The sequence below is a fragment of the Schistocerca gregaria genome, chromosome X (genome assembly GCF_023897955.1).
Source record: "Schistocerca gregaria isolate iqSchGreg1 chromosome X, iqSchGreg1.2, whole genome shotgun sequence".
Lineage (NCBI taxonomy): Eukaryota > Metazoa > Arthropoda > Insecta > Orthoptera > Acrididae > Schistocerca > Schistocerca gregaria.
Window position 1 is genome coordinate 99,101,766 of NC_064931.1, and position 21,851 is coordinate 99,123,616.

Genomic DNA, 21,851 nt, shown 5'->3' on the forward strand with positions numbered 1-21,851 from the left:
AAGTGAAATAAAATTCCCTGTCCAATTTGTTGTTCAAGTAAGATGTATGCTGCATTAAGACAGCCAGTGTTGGAGGCAGTTGTGTCACTGCAGAGAATTTGTACAGTATCTTCAATAGTGCAGTACATTAATGCATTCCAGACAGCATTCACTTGCTCTTTGCCAGAACCATTTACTGATTTTGGACTGCCAGTGAGTTGTTCACTGTCCCCAGACATAACAGTGATTGGTAGTATCTCTCCTTTTGGGTTACTGACCTTTAATGGTGGTAAAAGTTCACCATCCCAGTTAACAGTAAGACTGCGCGTATATCATTCTTCAAACCTGATTTTCTGTCTGATCCTGTGAAGAGAAGATTTTTTAATAGAGAGCTCCTCAGTGTTGTGACCAAGTGCCTCTTCTTTCACCTGAAGAATATATACAAAATGTCTTACACTCAACTATCCAAGACAGCCACAGCATTCTCCAATGTACTACTCTCGTGAGGTAGCCTTTATGCCCTGGTTCTCTCTGTTGAACTAAAAATAGCTTGTCGTCTTGCAACTTCTTTATTTGTGGAGCATTGGCATGTGCAATATGAAATAAATGGTCTAAATTATTTATCTTGTCACTTTTTTGCATTCTTTTGCAATCTTCTCCACTCTGAATTCAAGTTAATAAGTTTTTGTGAACAATGCTGAATAGTTATCATCAAAATTCTTGCTTTCTCCCAAAATGTAATGCTCTCTTGAACCACAAGATTACCACTTTCACTAATGCTTAATTTTACTTCCAGTACATTATAAAATAAAACCTCCACTTGTCTATTTGATGGTAATTTGCATTTAGTTATTTTGTTTTTTATTTGTTCTATTAAAAACATAAGGTTCTTGGCACTGAGCAACTGATGTGACATCTTAAATAGCAACTTCGAAATATGTACAACACTATCAGTAACAAGTAGACAACTGATTTTACTGACATCCAGGTACTGATAAGCAGAGGTGACGTCAGCGTGACATCCGCAAAAAATTTGGAAACTCATGTTCCTCATGAATGTTCATGCTCAAGTCAGCATTGAAAATATTGTACTGCTTCAGTCACAACAGTATTTTGTACAGACATATTTTAGAGTCAGTCACACAATAGTGGAGGGCTAGTGCAGAAAAATATCAAAGCTGAGAAATAAGGGAAACCCTAATATACGCTCAAGTAATGCAGCTGACAATGGCAGTGGAAACAACCATCTACAGTTTAAGTGGACCATAATAAATGAACAAAAAAAGAATAGATTCTGTGGTACTAATTGTTGCCTCTTCTGTGCACACATTTGGGTACAGAGAACACACAAAAAATTAACATACAAAGTAAATAAACTCAGCACTTCATTCAGCTCTTAAAGAACACTTGTCTGGTACAGCTTTCCAGTCTGCTATGATTGTAGATAACAAGCATGGGGATAGGTAACTCTGGAGTTGTCACAATTACACAAAGAAGCAGCTGTGCCATATTATACTGAAAATCTGTAGTGGTTGAACTCTGAATGTAATATACACCTCACTTAACACTTACCCATAGGACAACAACTCAGCACTGACAGTAGTATTAGTAGTTGGGTAATTCACTAAGGGCGATATTGTAGTTCGGTAGTGGTGGAAAGTAACTGTAACACGAGCATTTATGTTTTCTTAGCATTTCTTAAATTAAGTACCAGAAATAAATAATTAATATATACAGTTGTTATTATCCTTAAAAATGTGGCCTAGTTTAGCTTACAAGGTAATAGTCTGTAACTATGAAAAAAAATAGAGTCCTACACATTTGGAGCAATAACAGTTGTTGAAAACTTAAGACACCTGTTGATAAGCTACTAGAAAGGATAAGAAGAACAACACATTCATTATCTATAATATGTACACTTTGTGCACAAAGTATGTGGTCTGCTGTAGTCTAAGGTAGAAATATTTGAGGCTATCAAACAATTCTCATTCAGTAAAAATGAAGTGAAAAGTTGTTTTTGTGCATCACAAAAAAGTGTAGGGCACTTTGCATCACAAAAGAGTTATGTAAATTGTGATGTTATAGGAATATTTCACATCCTTTGTATACAACACAGCAAACTATACCATTTGCCTCCCAAGCAATAATCTATGACAACCTATCCACAATTTCCTACATAAAGAGTAACACATTTATTCATTTCTTGAGTTACTGGAATGAAGAATACATGTGGAACAGCAAGTATTATGGTTAGGGAACATGGATATGTTGACACCAGTATTAGTGAGTTGATGACTATCAGTTACTAGTTGAAATGGATAGAAGCAGTACACAATATCATACTTTAGCCTAAATGTTGCCTACTGCACATCACAGTAATGTCTTTAGTTGATGACTTGCTTTTGGTGTAGTAACATGAGATTAGGCAGATTGCATGGAAAGCTTTCAACCTAACCTGAATTCATTTCTATTTGACAACTTCATCTATTCTGTGAATGAACTTTTATTTAAAACTGGTAGGCAGGAAAGAATTAAAAACCTGTTTCCCCAATAATACTGAAAGTTAATATGTTCATTGATCTTAAAACTAATAGCATATACATAAGCTGTGAACTTTCAATAAGAAAGATGGTTCAAATGATCTATGAAACATGTACTAAAGGACTAACTCATGTTAAAGCCATTATGTCTGAACTCTCAAATGAAATGCCATATGTAATGCTATTTCCTGGGGAAACATTGAGAGTTAATTTGATTCACTTCCATGCCATTTAGATACTCCTGTTCTCGTGTATAACACCTTCATTCAGTATTGCTGTGAGGTGTGCTGCATGCAGCATGGCGTAGCAGTGTGTGTCACTAGCTGGGATGCTGAGGGTCAGCAGTTCAAATCCAGCCACAAGCAATTATTTGTTATTTAATTTTAACCGTTTCTGGAAGGTTCTTGTATTTTTAAGGTTTGTATGTTCTGCAATATTTGATGATTGTGTAAATAACAGTACTCCATCCAGGAATTCAGTTGGCTGTACACTAGTGTTCATGATAAAAAGTGCTTTCAGTGCTAAGGACTTTACTTAAATTGAAAACACTGCTTTTAGATTTTGACTTCATTCCAGTTATGACATGACATTGTTGGAGCCACTGAGTACTTCAAAACATCTACATCACTGTGGCTCCAATTAGGTAATGTAATGTTATCACCCACCATAACACAAGCAGTACATCATTTACATGGTGAGTATATTCAGAAGACCCATGGGTTCCAAAACAACAATAAGTCAGCTGCTTCATTGGTTTCTTCAGATGCTGGTGAGGATCCAACGAAATGGCTGAAAGAATTCGACTGAGTTGCAAATTATAACAGGTGAGATGACACAAATTATAACAGGTGAGATGACATGATGTGTTCAACAAATGTGTACCTGGATGGCCCAGCCCAGCAGGGGTTCAAGAACAATTGTGAGAATCTCAACAGGTAGGATAAATTCTAGACTGAACTGAAGAAAAGGCTGCATAACAGAGGAAGACTTGAAGAACAGGACCCAACATCCTGGGGAAGAGATGCAATCCTGTATATAAAATGTTTCAGCCCTATTCCACATTGTGAATCCAAATATGATAGGAACAGAAAATCTCAAACTTGATGAGAGGAGTTGCAGAGACATCTGCCAAGATCTTCTGGTGAAGGACGTCACAAGAACTGAGGAATTCATCAAGTGTAGTGGAAGACCTCCTCTCTCGTGCACTAGCTTGTAAGGGAAGAGAGAAAGCATTTTATTGCAGACACAACCATTGGACCAAGTAAGCAAGATATAGCAGCCATGAATGTTGACCTGATACATCAGTAGGTAATAGAGAATGTTGAAGCAGATGCTTAGCACCAATCTCCCTCAACAGTTTGCTGATAACCTTGCCATTGAGCGCTCGTAAGCCCCAAACACACACACACTCCCCCAACAGTTGAATGAATCATGAAAATGAACTTGGGCTTATGATGCAGCTGTCAGATGACAACCTAGCACCCATCAGTGCAGTTATAATCAATTCCTCCACTAAGTATATCGCCACTAAAATGAACAGATGTTGGTGGACATAGGACATCACACCATTATGTTCCTACTGTGGATGTCCTGAACACATTGTATGCTGCTGCAGAGAAAGAAGTATAGTTTCCTATGACTGTTCCAGCCAAGACATCAACCATCACGACCATTTTATTAATGCCAGTCACCTGGAGATGATAATAGTTGAAATGCGGGACAAAGCCCATCTCCATACCCTGGACAAGTTCGCTCCCCAAAATGCTATTTCCTATAGCCCTGCAGATGTACCATCCATTTACATAGCTGCCAAATATGGGAAAACTAAGTGAGGTGACCATCTATGGAGGCGAGGCTATCACAGATGGAAACCCTCCATGCACGGCAGTCCCCAAAATCTTAAGAAATCTCGTTATCATCATTGACGGCCAATCTGCCCAGGTGCTAGTCAACTCGGGGCAATCCTTTTATTCACAGATGAAACTTCTTGAAGACATCACAGGTAGTCATTGACTGTGTAAAGGAAATGTTCCAGACTGAACTGCTCTGGACAGTTTTTTGCTGTTAAAGATGTTTGTTATCCCACCATCATCAATAAGGTGAGTTCCAGAGTTGACAATGTAGATGCTCAGCTAAACTGTAAAGTTTTGTTGATTGCAAAAAGCTACCCAGGCTTGTGAAAGGAATCTACTTGCCAGCATCAATTACAAGCAGGTAGGTAGGTAGGTGATCCAGAACTTTGGATCACTAAATCTCACAAGTAGCCACAACTCGCATGTAAAGGCATGTGCGTAGGAACAGCTGGACCAGTCAGGAAAGACAACTTCATTCCACCAATGAAGAATTGTTCTCGACTATCACTGCAAGCAATGCAGAGGAGGAAGCTACTATCAAACTGCTTGACCAATGTACGACGTCGGCAAGCATTAGTAGCTCTGCACCAATTTTTGGCTGCTTTCATATCTGGAATTCAGAAAAGAGATAGTAAGTGGCCCATCATAAAATACTGCATCCACATGGAATATCATCAACCAATTAACCGGCACATATATAGGATATCACTGCTGAATGACAGATAATCTGGGGAGAATTGTGGCAGATGCTGCAAGATGACATCGTTGAACTTTCCATGCCCTTAGTGCTCTCCTGTGGCCCTCATGAAAAAAGAGGATGGCACATAGCGTATCTTCATCAACTACCAGCAACTGAAAAAAAAAATCATGAAAAACGTCTACTCATTGTGTGAGTTGATAACACTGTAGGCTGCTTGAAAGGAGCAAGATATTTCTCAACTATGCACATGCAGACAGGCAACTGGTAAGTCGGTGCTGATGAAACTGACTGGGAAAAGATTGCCTTCATAACTCTGGATGCCCTCTTACGAGTTCAAAGTTATGCCGTTTGCATTAGGTATGGTGTCAGCCACATTGAAATATTTGGTGGACAACTCGCTTGAACACATTAAATGGACGCCGTGTCTTTGCTATGTCATTTTTTCAAAGATGTTTGAAGAACATGTAAGTCGCCTTACAGCCTATTGAAGCGTGTTCGAACTGCAGGACCCTGCATGGACCTGTAAAAGCTCTTTGTCACCCAATAAATAAAAATCTTGGGTCATCTAATAAATGATAATTAGTCCACCTCAATCTCGAGAAAAAAAGCACAAAAGTTTTCCAACTCAGCAGCACTCTTTTGTTGTGAGAAGCTTTTTTTGGAATGTGCTTGTACGTCTACTCATTCATAAAGGATTTCTGTACCAAAGCACACCCCCTTACAAGAAGTACTGCAGGGGTGTGCCTTATTTTCCTCTAGTGAGGCACAGAAATGAGCTTTCGTTGCTCTTAAGGATGCACAAAAATAATCTTCAGTCCCAGCATTCAGTGACAAAGACTGCAAGGGAGCACTTCACACTGATGGTACCTGTTGTAAAGTAGATGTTGTTTACGAAGATGCTAAAAAGTTGTAACTTGTGCTTCGAGAGTAGTTTCCAAGTCCAAGATGGACTACTGTACAACTGAGGAAGAGTGCCTTGCAGTTTGTCAGGCCATTATTAAGTTCCAGCTGTATTTATCCAACAAACAGTTCACTGTTGTGATGTGGTGATTAGCCAGTGATTAGCCAGAAGGCTCCATTGGGTAGTGGCCTCACCTCCATAGATGGTTGTCTCGCTTAGGTTTCATGGATTCGGCAGCTAGGGAAGTGCATGGTATCGTAGTATGGTGATGGGGAAAAGTATGTTGGGAGAATCGATTCTGTTAACTGGTGAGATGGGTGCTGAGGCTTGTGGAGTTCATCATCACAGTGATATACAAAAATGAGCTCAAACACAGGGACAATAACTGCCTTTCAAGAAACCCTTCACAAAGGCACATCTGGTACATCAATTCCTGTTGAAGATACTTCCGGAAGAAGACTGGAGTAGCAAAACTGATATTTCTGAAAATACAGCATTCTAGGACATTGTTTTTTTGTGTTGATGACACTCTGACTTCCATAACTGAGAGTGGGGCAAGTGAAATGCCTATGAGGGAACACAGGTTGGAGGTGGCAGTGATGATGATCATGATGATGATCATGATGATGATGATGATCATCATGATGATCATGATAATGATGACAACCTAAATATTCTTGAATTACGATTCTGAGTCACTCATTCCATGTACTTTGACAAAGACCCTATTTAAGGAAAGCTCCTATTTAGGGAAAAAATATTTGTGTTCCCAGAGATTTCTTGAAAAGATGGTTTACTGTATTACACCTGCAACACTTTTGTGTGAAGAGAAGACGTTTGGAAAGTAGTGTTTTTACTTCTTTTACTTTTTCTGTTTCAGGTGCTCCTACTGGCCCATATAAAGACAATGATGAACATTGGGTGTTCCATGGGATTTATTATCCTCCCCTCCTTCGATCAGCAACTGTAAAAAAGTTTATGGTTGGGTGAGTAATTGTGTTAATGTTTTTTGCAACTGAATTAGACAATTTTTATATAAATTTTTCTGTATGATTTCAGATATGAAATGCTGGCACAATGCCAACGTGATTTAACTCCGGAGCAGGCAGCAGAAAGACTAAGAAATTTGTCAGAAGTACATTACAAACAACAATGATTTTAGTAGGAATGTACTTGTAATATACAAGCTCATCACAAATGTATTTGCCAAACTTGTTGCTTTATCCACAAAATCATTTACTTGAGATGCTATTTGTAAAAGATTGTTTACAAAGATGTATTATTTAGCAATAAAAGTATAGTGAACATGTTAATGAAGTTTAATATATTATCTCATGCCCTCTGTTTTATATGCAGCATGCGCGTGTGCCGCCCCCCCCCCCCCCCCCCCCACACACACACACACACAAAGACTGGCTGTTCAGGCCAGACTGAAATGTAAATGTGTTGAATGGGAGCAACAATCCGTAGTGGAGCAGGGAAGGGGGAGGGCTAGCTGGGTATGGGTGGGGGAAGGGGAAACAGGGCTGCCTGGCAAAGTGCAGAAGCTAGAGGTGGCAGACAAGGCTACCCGGTGCCATGTTGGGAGGGTGTGGGGAAGGCAGGGAAAGAATAAAGAGTGGAAAGGAGAGGAGCAGAAATGGGGGAAAAGATTAGTAGGTGCATTGGCAGAGAGCAGTGCACAGTGAGGGTGAGGACGAGAGCTGGGAGGAGGTGATAGGACAGAGACTGTTGGGTGGAGGGTGTAAAGACAGTAGGAGGTTGAGATTAGGATGATTTTATGAGTGAGCAATGTGTTGTGACTATAACTCCCATCTGCACAGTTTAGAAAAGCTGGTGATGTATTTGAGAATCCAGATGGCCCAGGTTGTGAAGCAACCATTGAAATGAAGCATGTTATGTTCAGCTGTGTGTTGTGAAACAGAGTGGTCCACTTTACTCTTTGTTACCGTTTGGCAGTGGCCATTCATCTTGGTGAATAGCTTATTGGTTGTCATATCAATATAAAAAACTGAGCAGTGATTGCAGCAGAAAAAATGGAAATTAGTGTATGGCATTGTTGGCTGGGAGGCCCCATCTGGGGAAGTTCGGTCGCCAAATGCAAGGCTTATGTTAGCTGACGCCACATTGGGCGACATGCGTGCTGGTGATGAAGATGAAATGATGATGAGGACAACACAACACTCAGTGTTGCAGTGAGCAGAGAAAATCTTCAACCCGGCCAGGAATCAAACCTGGGCCTGCTTGCATGGGAGGTGAGCATGTTACCACCCAAATAAGCAGACGGACATTGCAGCAGAGCTGGTACATGACATCCCTGATTTCACAGGTGGCCTGGCCTCTGATCTCTGATGGTAGGGGATAAGCCTGTGTCAGGACTGGAATAGGAAGTGTTGTGTGGGTGTATTGACAGATGTTGCACCAATGTCTTCCATAGAGGTACGATTCCTGTGACAAGGGGTTGGGATTGCGAGTGGCGTAAGGATGGACTAGGGTGCGTAGATTGGGTGGGCAACAGAACACCACTTCAGGAGGGGTAGCAATGATCTTGGGTAGAATGTCCCTCATATCACAGTATGATGACAGATAATCAGATCCCTCACGAAGGATGAAAAAATTTCAGTTTCTCCAGTCTAGGATGGTACGGGTGATTGGGGGGGGGGGGGGGGGGGCACTCGTATAGTTGGTTCTTGCAGGTGGTGGGAGGATTTGTAGTATGTGGAGGTATGGAACGGGAAATCTATTTGCAGACTAGGTCTTGGGGATAGTGCTTTTCCGTGAAGGCCTTTGTGAGACCCTCAGCTTACTGGGCAAGGAAACCGCCATAATTGCAGATATGTTATCCCAGGGTGGCAAGGCTATGTGGGAGGGACATTTTTGTGTTGAAGGGATGGCAACTGTTGATACGCAGGTCATGTTGTTGGTTGGTAGTTTTGATGCGGACAGAGGTTTGGATCGAGCCCACAGACACGAGGAGGTCAATGTCTAGAAAGGTGGCACACTGGATTGAGAAGAACCAAGTAAATTGAATGAGAGGCAAGGTGTTGAGATTGTGAAGGAATGAGTATAGGGTGTCCTAGCCCTGAGTCCAGATCATGAAGATGTCATCAGTGAACCAGAACCACATTAGGGGTTTGGGGTTTTTTATAGTCAAAGGAGGTTTCCTCTAGACAACCCAAAAACTTTTTGGCATAAGAGGGTGCCATGCAGGTGACCATGAGAGTGTAAATGATATTGTTTGTATACCTTCCCTTCAGAGAACAAATAGTTGTGTGTGGGCTTACAATTAGTGAGTTGTATGAGGAATGAGTTTCGAGTCTGAAGAACATTGGGAGAGGTAGTGTTTAATAGCCACAAGACCACAGGCATGAGGGACGTTGGTGTATAGGGAAGTGGCATCAACAGTGAAGAGAAGGGATCCGGGAGGTATAGGTGAGGGGACAGTTGAGTCAGTGAAGGAAGTGGTTGGTATCTTTGATGTGGGACACTAGATTTTCAGCAACAGGTTGGAGGTGTTGGTCAGTGAGGACAAAAATTCTTTCAGTGGGAGCACAATAACCAGCTACAATGGGACATTAGGAGTGTTGAGTTTGTGGATTTTGGGGAGCAATTACAAGGTGGGTGCAATAGAGTGAGGAGGGACGTGGATTTAAGGAAGAGGTTCTGAGAGGGGCCTAAGGCTTTAAGTGGGGATTGGAATCTCTGTGCCCATTCAGAGAAGTCTCCCTTTTCTTACTAAAATCAAGTCCCACATCTTGTCTTCAAATGCTGCCTGAACTATGTAATCCTCACCTCCCCCCCCCCCCCCACACCCAACACCCCACAGTGGTCTAACTACACTCATGCTCATAAATAAGGATAATTGCAGAATTTGGTGCCACACAATGTGGCACTACACAAAATTTGTGCTAATAGCACAGGCACATAGGGAACACAGATGACACAGATCTGTATGTCCATGATATTGGTGATAAGTTGAGAAAACTGTCCCGAAACACATGCTACAAAACGCCACTGTCTCTTGCACACGTACCCCGACATCAATATGGGATATGATCACCGTGCTCATGTACACAGGCCGCACAATGGGTTGGCATATTCTGGATCAGGTGGTCAAGCAGCTGCTAGGGTGTAGCCCACCCCCCCCCCCCCCTTCTTGCACCAGTGCCTATTGGAGCTCCTGCAGTGTCATAGCAGTTTGAAGACATGCAACGATACGTCGACCGAGAGCATCCCAGAAGTGCTCGATGGGGTTTAGGTCTGGAGAACAGGCATGCCACTCCATTCACCTGATATCTTTCGTATCAAGGTGGGACCCACTGCACCCCTGAAAATGCGGACATACTGGTGCAAAATGACGTCCCGATACATCCAACTTAATACAATTCCTCTGTCAAAGACATGCAGGGATGTACATGCACCAATCATAATCCCACCCCACACCATTAAACTCTGACCTCCATACAGGTCCCTTTCAAGGACATTAAGGGGTTGGTATCTGGTTCCTGGTTCACGCAAGACGAAAACCTGGCGAGAATCACTGTTCAGACTATACCTGGACTCATGTGTGATCATAACCTGGGACCACTGTTCCAATGACTGTTTACTGTGTACTTGAGTCCGGGCTTTACGAGCTCTCATGTGACGAGGTATCAGTGGAATCTGCCTTGCAGGTCTACAGGCAAATAAATCGTATCTGTTCAGTCACCTGTAGTCTGTGTGTCTGGAGACAACGGTTCCAGTGTCTGCGGTAAGGTCCCGAACAAAGCTACCTGCAGTACTCTGCAGCTGTCTGTGGGCACTGATGGTGAGATATCGGTCTTCTTGTGGTGTTGTACACTGTGGACATCCCATACTGTAGTGCCTGGACATGTTTCCTGTCTGCTGGAGTCTTTGCCATAATCTTGAGAACACACTTTGTGGTACACGGAGCACCCATGCTACGACCTTGCGGTATTTGTCCATTCTCCATTCGCCCTAGTATTCTACCCCTCATAACATCATCAATATGTGTTCTTTGAGACATTTTCGACACACAGTCACCACTAGTACGTCTGAAAACATTTGCACACTTGCTGCACTGACATGCACCAACACACCTCTGCGTACGTGGACTGCTGCCAGCGCCACCGTGCGACGTCCACAGGTCAAATGCACCGCATGGTCATACTCCGAGGTGATTTAAACCTGCAAACTGCCCACCAGAGTGTTGTTTCACCATGTATCAGCATTATCCTTAATTTATGAGCATGAGTGTATAAACATTCCAGTTTCTGGATCTTGCCACTCCTGTCACTGTGACCTTCACCTTTTCCAAGATTCCATCAGTCCTGTCTCATAAAGGCCTTCACAGATAGGCACTGACCCCTAGACCTAGTCAGTAAACAGATTTCCCATCACATATTCCCACAGTCCCCAGATCCTCCAGCCCCCCTCCTCCTCCTCAAGAGCGAACTACAAAGGACTGCCTCCAACCCCCCCCCCCCCCCTCCCCTTGGCACGAAATACCCGGACTGGAACACTGAACCACTTCCTTCGTCAGGGATTTGGTTATCTAACATCATGCCATTATATAAGGAACATCAAACCCAAGATCCTTCCCACCCCTCGCAAAGTTGTGTTCCACCACCCACCCTTATCTCCACATCCTACTCCATCCCTATGCCACTCCCAAACCCAACCTCTTGTTACAGGAATCATATCCCTGTGGAAGAGCTTGGTACAAGACCTGCCAACCCACTACACCCTATGTAATGTGCAATTGACCAGTAGATGTTAAGAGAGAGAGAGACCCACCAGTATAAAGGGAGATACAGAATATTAACGTTCGTTAACAGGACAAATCATAAAATAGTTGCCTGTGTAGGTAAACAGTTTGACTAGAAAGTCTGTGTGGTTGCTCCATTCCTTACTGTAAGTTTTCATTGGAACACCAGAGTAATTCTAATGGAACATAGTCACACACTCGTTCCTCGCACACCTTTTCATCTGAATATCTACTTCATGTAAACAATGCACTTCTGACGTGTTTTGGAAGAGGGAGCTGCCATACAGTTCTGCATGCAGTAGCACAGGTAAAGAATTTTGAATGCAATAATGGTTTAGAGGAGGAATGCGCAGACCGTGGTCCATCATTGATCTGATGGTGGCCCAGCCGTAATGTTCGTTCTTGTAATTGACCCCTTCTGTCTTTCATTCCCTCCCAAAAAGGAGAGGGTTGGCCCACGTAGAACTTAGCTCTTTTGAGAATACGTTGTTGTAACTATTTCTTAAATGAAGTGAATAAGTGTGAAACAAACGAGAGCAAATTATATAAAAGTTTTTTTTATTTTTATTCCTTGCATTCCTTACCTATTCACACTGAGGGGTTTGTGGCCAACAGTACTGCAAAGTCTGTACATCTCCTGATTTATAAAGCTGCTGTTCACATGGAGACCCTAGGATCATAGTCAGTTCTAAAAACAATAAAGTGAACAGTGAGATGACTTGACTTCACCAAGCCAGTCAACAAGAGGTGTTGCTACTGGCTGTGTCCTGCCAGGTCATTGTTGTTGACATTGTCTTTTACATAGCAGATTAAATTCTACTTAATCTACATGCTTATGGAGGTATATGCCCAAACACATATAAAATTTTTATTTGAAAGTTTGTGGCTACAAATATTGATGTGTGTTAATCGATTTTAATAAGCATGATGTTGATACAGAAAGTTTAATATAAGATCATGCCATAGCCATTCAAACATTCCAACAGTTATTTGCTGTGTTGAAAGGATTACAATCACATCCTACATTAATACAAGCAGTGCAAGAGTTTCTGGTACCAGGAACAACCAAGCAGTTAGAATCTTTTGTGAGTCTCATAAATTAATATAGAAGGTTGTTGTGAGGGGATTTGGGAATATAGCACAACTGTTTACATAATTTTTGGAAAAGGGTATTAAATTTATGTGGTCAGAGCAGTGCAAAGGAGTGTGTCAAAAATGGTTCAAATTGCTCTGAGCACTATGGGACTTAACTTCTGAGGTCATCAGTCCCCTATAACTTAGACCTACTTAAACCTAACTAACCTAAAACATCACACACATCCATGCCCAATGCAGGATTCGAACCTGCAACAGTAGCGACCGCACGGTTCCACAATGTAGCGCCTAGAACTGCTCAGCTACTCCAGCCGGCGAGTGTGTGTCACATTGAAAAAGGTATTAACATCGAGTCTGGTGTTGATGTTTCCAGACATTTAGCATGTCATGTATCAAATCAATTTCTTGGGTGTGTTCTAACTGACGAGATTGAAGGTTAGGAAACTCCCATTTTCTTCCCTTCATTCAGTCAATTGAACAAAACAGCGAGCTGTTATCCTACAACAGAGAGAGAGATGCTTAGCTCGGTGTACAGAGCAACATACTTCAGTGTTTCAGTGTTACCTGAGTGATGGAAAGTTCAAGGCAATGACAGACCATGCTGCTTTGAAGTGGTTGTCAGGTGTGAAAGAACCAACCAGTAGACTGATGAGGTAGCCATTAAAAATCAGTGAATTTGACTGTGAAATAATCCCCAAACTGTGGGGGAAAAAATGGAAACGCATTTGGGTTGAGCAGGAAGATAGCGGTAATACAAACTCAGGGTCAGGACCTTGAGGAATACCAGACTACACAGAGTACCAAAAAGGAATGTAAATGATACCGCAAATAGCAACAGTTCAGTGTGTGTGATGGATTGTTTTGTCAGACTAAGTTACTACTACAGTGGTTGAGCTGGCAGTATTGAAGGATGTAGTGCTCCTGAATTTCACGATACATGTACTTCCACCCATTGCAACATCGTGCATCAGGGTTATGCTGACAATCCCGCTTCTGATATCTCTCTGGAAGGTGCAGTTGCACTCCGGGGGGTTGGGGGTGGGGGTTGTGATGATAGGCTGGTAGGCGCAATGGAAACACTTTCGACCATAGAGAATTCCTGTGTTTAATTCCCATACATCATGTGTCGCAGCCCAATGAGGTGAACATGCCTCAGTCGGTTTATTATGATTTCGACACTGTGATGACTAGTAATTTGCTTCAGAGCATCATCAAGGCAGTTGAGGAATCAGGAATCAATGTTGTCGCTGTGACGTGTGATATGGGTGGAAAAAATATAAACATTTGGAAGGAACTGTCTGTCAATACAGAAAGAACTTACTTCGTAAATCCAGCAGACGACACCAGGAATGTATGGGTTTTCTTCGATGTACCACATCTGTTAAAGCTATTATGGAACCATTTCTTGGATACAGGCATTACGGTACCTCATGGATCCAAAATATCTAAGGCAGCTCTACAGGAATTTTTAAAGGATCAAAAGAGTGACTTAACGATAACACACCACATTAGTGAAGCGCACTTAAACGTAACTGGACGAGCAAGGCAGAATGTACGGATGGCAGCGCGCCTATTTTTACGACGAACAGCTCAGGCTTTGAAGTATGTTTTTCATAAAGGCGTTGAAAATAATTTTATTGAACTCGTTAACGACGTCTTTGATGTCTTCAACTCTAGAGTTCCAAAAGATGAATGCTCACCCCTGCGTAGTGGGTTTGGAATGAATCTCACAATTCAAGAAAGTACTTTGAAGAGATTCGTAGATATCTGTTCAACAATGCGCGTTAGTGACAAAGAAAGAATGTTGCCTTTCCCAAAAGGTTTCATAACTTCAATAAAATCTCTCTTTGGTCTTTTAGAAAGTCTGAAAAGTATGAAAGTTAGCTATATATTAACTTGTAGACTGAATCAAGATTGCCTGGAAAACTTTTTTTCTAGGGTACGAGGATTAGGTATTTCTTATAAAAATCCTACACCTTTTGAAGTACCGTAAGAAACAGAATACGTCTCCTTATACTGACGGGTAATGCAAGTACTATTTCTTTCTTTGGGAAAACGCCAGTTACTAAATAATTAAACACAGAATCTTCCCAGTGTGACGTCGACCCGGATTCTGCATCCCTAAGTTTCATTACCAGTGAGCTCTGTGTAAATGTTGTTGACGAAGCGCCGCTACGAGAAATCCCAGAAACTGTGAATGTGGCAGAAAATTTACTGGCGGATGTGGTAACAATAAGGAATGACTCTGTAATCTCAGATGTTCTTCCAGATGCGGTATAATACATTGCAGGCTATATTGCGTTTAAGTGCCACAACATTGATAAATCACTAGGCTTTCCAGCAGCAAAAAGTGAAGGAGATCATGCTGCAGACTGGATATCAATTATATCTCGTGGTGGTCTTTACACTCCAATGCCAGCTTGGGAAAACAGAGTGTGTCAGTTTGAAGAAGAATTTGCTGATGTTCACGGAAATGGAGTGTGTAAACAAAAAAAAAAAAAAATGTCGTAAAGTCTCTGTGCTCTATTTTAAAACAAAAGTTTCCTGAGGTTCATGAAGCAGTTATTACTCATTACGTAAAAACGAGAACATTTATAAGGATTAGACATCTCAATCAAGAAGCAAAGTTGGAAGAAATGTGCCGCAAAGTGGAAGCAGTTATAGATTGCATCGTCGTTTGGTAAATAGCAGTAGAAACAGACTACATTAACATCTGCTTCTTCATCAAACGAGTGAGTTATTTTTCATCTTAATTATCATTTATTTACTCTTAATGTGTACAAAACCCTTGTTTTGACTTTTACAGATACGTATCGAACGAAACCGAAAGTAAAATGAACAAGTAACATGGCACTAAGTCTGTGAAGCGGCGCATTTGTCGTGTAAGCATACGGCTGCCATGCGCTAGGGCCCTCGTCATGACGTCACGGCGCTCCACCCAATAAGCAAGCGTTTTCGCCTGAGCGCCCCCCCCCCCCCCACTCGACTCCTACCTACTACACAATTACCATATTAATCCTGAACCTAGCAATCTAGTCTCCATACCTCATTCAGGGAATTCAGGCCATGGGAACCCGAATCGTCGCTGAATTAGGTTTCTGAATGACTCATCGTCTCAGTTGCGTAAGGGATAAGCCAAGCAAAATCAGAGTCAATGACATTAGGAATTGCGTCACTGAAGGACACAGTTACTTGATGTCTGCTATCCTGATGCTGCCTTACGTGCTGCAACAATTGTTTTACTGTGATTCGCTGTTCTACCACGGCTATCATCTGACTCCATGAATGATGCAGGCTGGGTTACCAAGCATCATTCACGATGATAATGTTCTGTTTGCACAACATCTGTAGAGGTTTGTCTGGCCAATATAGATGTGGCTGTGATATATTCAACAGAGTACCTCACATCATTATGGCCGGTAAATGAAACTTAGCTTGCATAACATCACACTTAGAACCGTTGATCAACAACCAACTACCTTGAAATTCTAAACGCCTTCCTTCTGTGAGTTTTCCTTCCTCATAGTAACTGGCTGCAGCTAATATGTTGTCATATGCCGCTATATTCGATGTAAACCTGCTCTCTGGAAATACTTTGATGGTTTGAGCACCTCTTTCTGACATGGGCGTCGCTCTGCTCTGTCTCTGAACAGGTGCATGATACATTTAATTCCACCTGTTGCATCCTTACACGTCGGTGTATGGCCATTTCACTGATACTGCTTAAGTCCACCCCAGTCATTACCATGTTTCGGTCCCAGTCTTTCTTATGAGTGCTGCAGGCGCAGTGTTCTGGTAACAAATGACCTAAATCTCTCAACACTTCACGTCCTAACAGTTGACCTGCACAAAATAATTTGTCACCAGTACACGCAGGTGAACCAGATAATGATAATACAGGTCGCAAAGAATAACAGGTAGGCAGGAAGCGGAGCTGGTAACGGAATCGTAATAATAGTGTTAGTCAGCCTCCATTAATGGTAGAAATTGTCACCTTAGCTTAGCATAGTGCTGCGGCAGGGCAGGAAATTCCAAGGCATTCCCTCCAATTTGTCTTCCGTTCCTCAAATGGTGCATGCTGGTTTACCAACGGAACATCGCGATCCACAGGACTTTTTTGTACCATGGTGCCAGAAACCCTGTAGTACTGTTTTCCCTATAAGTAGAAAAAATAACTACAATATAGTGTGGTGAACGACTTTCCAAGTAGATGGAACTCATCTTGCAATATGAAAACATATTTAACAAGTTACTTTATGATTCAAGAGAGTATCCTTCTGTCTAATGCATGTACAAAACTCAAGTTACAATACTGATTGGAGAAATAACACATTTGCCACAACCATCTGATATGGCTTGGGAGTAGATGGTTGACACATCTCTAATCTGAATACACAAAGTGGAGTAATACACTACGTCATTTCAGCAAAGTTAAAGCTCATCCCTTCTAAGCTGATGACTTTGTTCTTATTTGGAACAGCTCACAGTCCGATTTGATTTGAAGAGAACAGCAAAGTTTTGTCTTTTGTTTGATGGTCCTTACAAAGTAAAAAAAAGAAGCCATAGGAGACCATTCATATTTACTAGAAGATTCTGGAAAAGGTTCTGAAAAAGGTTTCCTGGATATACCTGTAAGCAACCTGAAGAAATTTTTCAGCTGAGCGAAGAGATAGAGTAAAGACATCTTTTATCTACTAGATACTTCAGCCCATCGTTGTAGCTTAGGAGACATATTTAAATGAGTGTCTGGTTATTAAAATATCATATCAACAGCGCTGCTTTGCATTGTGAGAGTATTGTTCACGTTATTGTTTGTTTCAGTCGTTCTTGTGTTACTCTATAGCAAAAACTATTTGATCAGAAGGGCTGCTGCAACATTGCGTCTTGAAATAGCCATTATTTTGTCCCAGGTCATAGGGAGTCCTTCAAATCCAAAACTGGTTTCATTTAATTCTAATACTATAAGGTCTAATGTTCCCATAGAGATGCTTTTGTTTATGAGTGTGTGTAGGCAGAGTACCACAAGTCTGACCTTTCACTTCCTTGTTTAAAATTCCGGTCTACACCAACATAGCTCCAGGTAGTCCATCTCCCTCAGAAATTTCTGCACCAGTTTGGATACGACCCAAATGTTGTGTGTGACAGCTGAGGCACACCAGTCTTCTTCAAGAACCTGGAGAAAGTATATGGTTTTGCCTACAAAGTTAGGAAAGTGATTAGCTACTGAAGGAAGCTCTGGTACTAATGTACAGAACTTTTACTCCTATCAGAATGGAGTCCTTACTGAACTGACATATTCCAGAAATCAATAGGGAAGACAGAAAACTTTCACTGTCACAATAATAAACTTGTTGACCCTTCCCAACGCAAACTAACTCCATTGCCTCATGTCGCCGAGTCTATACGCTAAGAGAGCAGCTAGTATTAAAATTTATTTGTATTCTCCGCCATAATTTTTAGTGATAGAAAGGTTTATGTCGTATTCATCAAATACTTTGCCCACGGCTCGTGGTCTAGTGGTTATCGTTGCTGCCTCTGGATCACAGGGTCCTGGATTCGATTCCTGGCTGGGTTGGGGATTTTCTCCGCCCAGGGACTGGGTTTTTGTGTTGTCCTTATTGTCTCATCATCATTTGGGAAGTGCCGAGACTGGACATGGAAAGATATGGAAGTTAGACGGGCGCTGATGGTCACGATGTTGAGCGCCCCACAAACCAATATCATCATCACCAACACCACCACCACCTATTACATTTGGTGGCCTACACAGAAAACAGCTGCTGTATTGAGGTGGAATGCTCGCACACGCAACTGTCTGGTCACTGGGTAATGCTTGAACAAAAGGCGTGACACAGATTTAAAAGCTCTAAACACTGCTCTAAACTAACACAGTGAACAATGACTAACTACTAACATAATAGCTGTTTAGCCTGGACAGCCGTCAGCGACACTTCCTGTGTTTAGGCAGGTAACATTCGGCGTCGTTTGTAGCGACAATGACACAAAAAAGACTCACCATGAAGGAGTTAGGCAAATTAGTACAAAATCGATAGTCATACAGGTGTCGACAGAGAAAGCAAAATTTTAAACTTTTGCGGTTAATGGATGAATGTGTGACACTGACAGGCAGTATCACTGTGCAGGGAAGGTGAACAGGGGATAGGTCGATACCAGGACATAAAGTCTTTGAGAACTTCGTTCCGTGTACTCAGTTGGACAGTAATAATGCCTCCCAGACAGGTGTGTCAACAATATACACAGATGTCTGCATTTGAGAGAGAATGTATAGCCAGGCTCAAAAAAACCAGTTGGAGTAAGCAGTGAATCGCTCATCATTTGAATAGCAGAGCTGCCACTAATCGACGGTGTTGCCAAGAATATGTGAACCATAGCTGAACACAGTGTGAAGAAGGAAGTAGTCGAGCTAGAGAGAGGACAGAAAGTGAAAACGGAGGAATCGTCAGAGAGGCACTCAGAATCCCAGATTTATCATTATCATCGATCTAATGTGCAACTGGTGCTTCAGTGACAACAAGGATCTTTAATAGGGGAGTCACAGAAAGTGGACTGAGCACACAGCACCCCTTGTACCAACTACCATTAACCTCTGTACATAAACATTCCCATATGCAGTGGCGTCGAACACATTCGGTCTGTAATGTCATCGACTGGGGTATAGTTGTGTTCAGTGATGAGTCCCACTTCGAACTGGGCCCCGAAGACCAGCCAAGACATGTCTAGAGACGCCTCAGAAAACAGTGGCATACTAAGCTGACTCTCGCCCGCCATTCAGACTGATATCTGGATTGGTGGTCCCCACTTCATCGCTACCTCCGAGATCTTGGGTCCCATCGCTCGTGCGCCGACTATAACACCACATTAAAACTCACATAAATCTTGATAACCTGTCATTGTAGCAGCAGTAACCGCTCTAACAACTGCCCCAGACATCTGTTGTCATATATAGGGGCTGCCTGTTTACATATCTCTGTATTTGAATACGCATGCCTGTACTAGTTTCTTTGGTGCTTCAGCGTATTTAACGTTTTTAAATGAAACTGAGGCTATATACCAATTTTCAGCTTTCTGAGTCTAACACTTCGCGTCTCCAATTTTTTGTAAAAATGCCGATTTTGAACAAAATATTGCTTTAAACAGGTTGCCACTTGTAACTTTTAATTGTGACATGCATTTGCGTATTCTGACCCATTTATAGGTATCTTGTTTTATTACTGAGCGCCGTTTATTTTTTCTTAAAACCGTATATTTGGACTAACGCTCTTAAATTATGATGCAGTTCTTGGTAGATTAAGCACAGGCACATTATTGATGATGAGGCAGTAGTAGTTGTAAACTGTGGTAAGCCCTTGCAGGCCGGCCGGAGTGCCCGTGCGTTCTAGGCGCTACAGTCTGGAACCGAGCGACCGCTACAGTCTCAGGTTCGAATCCTGCCTCGGGCGTGTATGTGTGTGATGTCTTTCGGTTAGGTAGGTTTAATTAGTTCTAAGTTCTAGGCGACTGATGACCTCAGAAGTTAAGTCGCATAGTGCTTAGAGCCATTTGAACCATTTTTAAGCCCTTGCACACTCGCTCGCCTCTGTACCTCAGCACTCTTTCACCACATCATCTCCTATGTATTCTTATGAAAAAATGTACTTTAAAAAAAAAAAGAAATTTTATAAACAAGTAATGTTACTATGGCTGACCTATTTTAAATCTTCGGTAAATTTTCCTTAATATGCACCCACAAAATTAATCACCCTTCCCCCCCAAATATAGATGGGCTATCAAGAAGTGCTGCGTTATGCAGGTAATATACTGGGTGATCAAAGAGTCAGTATAAATTTGAAAACTTAATAAACCACAGAATAATGTAGATAGAGAGTTAAAAATTTACACACATGCTTGGAATGGCATGGGGTTTTATTAGAACCAAAAAAAAAAAGTATTACTAGACGCGTGAAAGATCTCTTGCGCGCGTCGTTTGGTGATGATCGTGTGCTCAACCGCCACTTTCGTCACGCTTGGCCTCCTAGGTCCCCAGACCTCAGTCCGTGCGATTATTGGCTTTGTGGTTACCTGAAGCCGCAAGTGTATCGCGATCGATCGACATCTCTAGGAATCCTGAAAGACAACATCCGACGCCAATGCCTCAGCATAACTCCGGACATGCTTTATAGTGCTGTCCACAACATTATTCCTCGACTACAGTTATTGTTGAGGAATGACGGTGGACATATTGAGCGTTTCCTGTAAAACACATCATCTTTGCTTTGTCTTACTTTGTTATGCTAATTATTGCTATTCTGATCAGATGAAGCGCCATCAGTCGGACATTTTTTGAATGTTTGTATTTTTTTGGTTCTAATAAAACCCCATGTCATTCCAAGCATGTGTGTCAGTTTGTACCTCTCTATCTACATTATTCCGTCATTTATTCAGTTTTCAAATTTATACTGACTTTTTGATCACCCGGTATACCACAAAGATGAAGATATACAACACTATCATCTTCCCCATATTACTGTATGGTGCAGAAAGCTCGACGATTACAACGAATGAAAGAGAAAAACAGAATGCTTTCGAAAGAAACGTAATGCGAAAAATCTGGGGACCTGTGCTGGAGAATGGCGTATGGAGAATTCGAAAGAACAATGAAATTTATCAGTTAATGAAGCAACCCACTGTCATCCAGAAATTAAAAAGGATGAAAGTGCAATGTGCTGGACATGTGGCCAGAATGGAGAACAACAGAATCGCCAAGAAAGCATTTGAATGAACTCAATCTTGATAGTCTTGGATGCTCAATTTGCAAATTTTTGAAAACGTAGTTGCTTGTGATGGATATATAATATCACCTTGTGACCTAACAAGTACTGCTAAAACTTTTGCGTACCAAACACAATAACCAGTGCCTCTAATTCCATCATTTCCCTCAGCAGGCTGCAGTGGACGACTAGCAAATGCAAATGTTTTGTGTACCTTTTTGTCGACTTCTGTTTCCATCTGAAACACC

General features: G+C 41.8%; 1 protein-coding gene across 1 annotated transcript in view; it reads left to right on the forward strand.

Moving 5' to 3' along the window:
* The window catches only part of LOC126299071 (probable galactose-1-phosphate uridylyltransferase), a 185,655-nt gene extending 178,369 nt beyond the window's left edge, over nt 1–7,286 (forward strand). The window contains exons 7-8 of the mRNA XM_049990740.1: nt 6,854–6,959; nt 7,033–7,286. Coding sequence (XP_049846697.1) covers nt 6,854–6,959; nt 7,033–7,129 — 203 coding nt within the window. The 3' untranslated portion in view covers nt 7,130–7,286. The remainder of the gene's footprint in view (nt 1–6,853; nt 6,960–7,032) is intronic.
* Nucleotides 7,287–21,851: the final 14,565 nt, after the last annotated feature.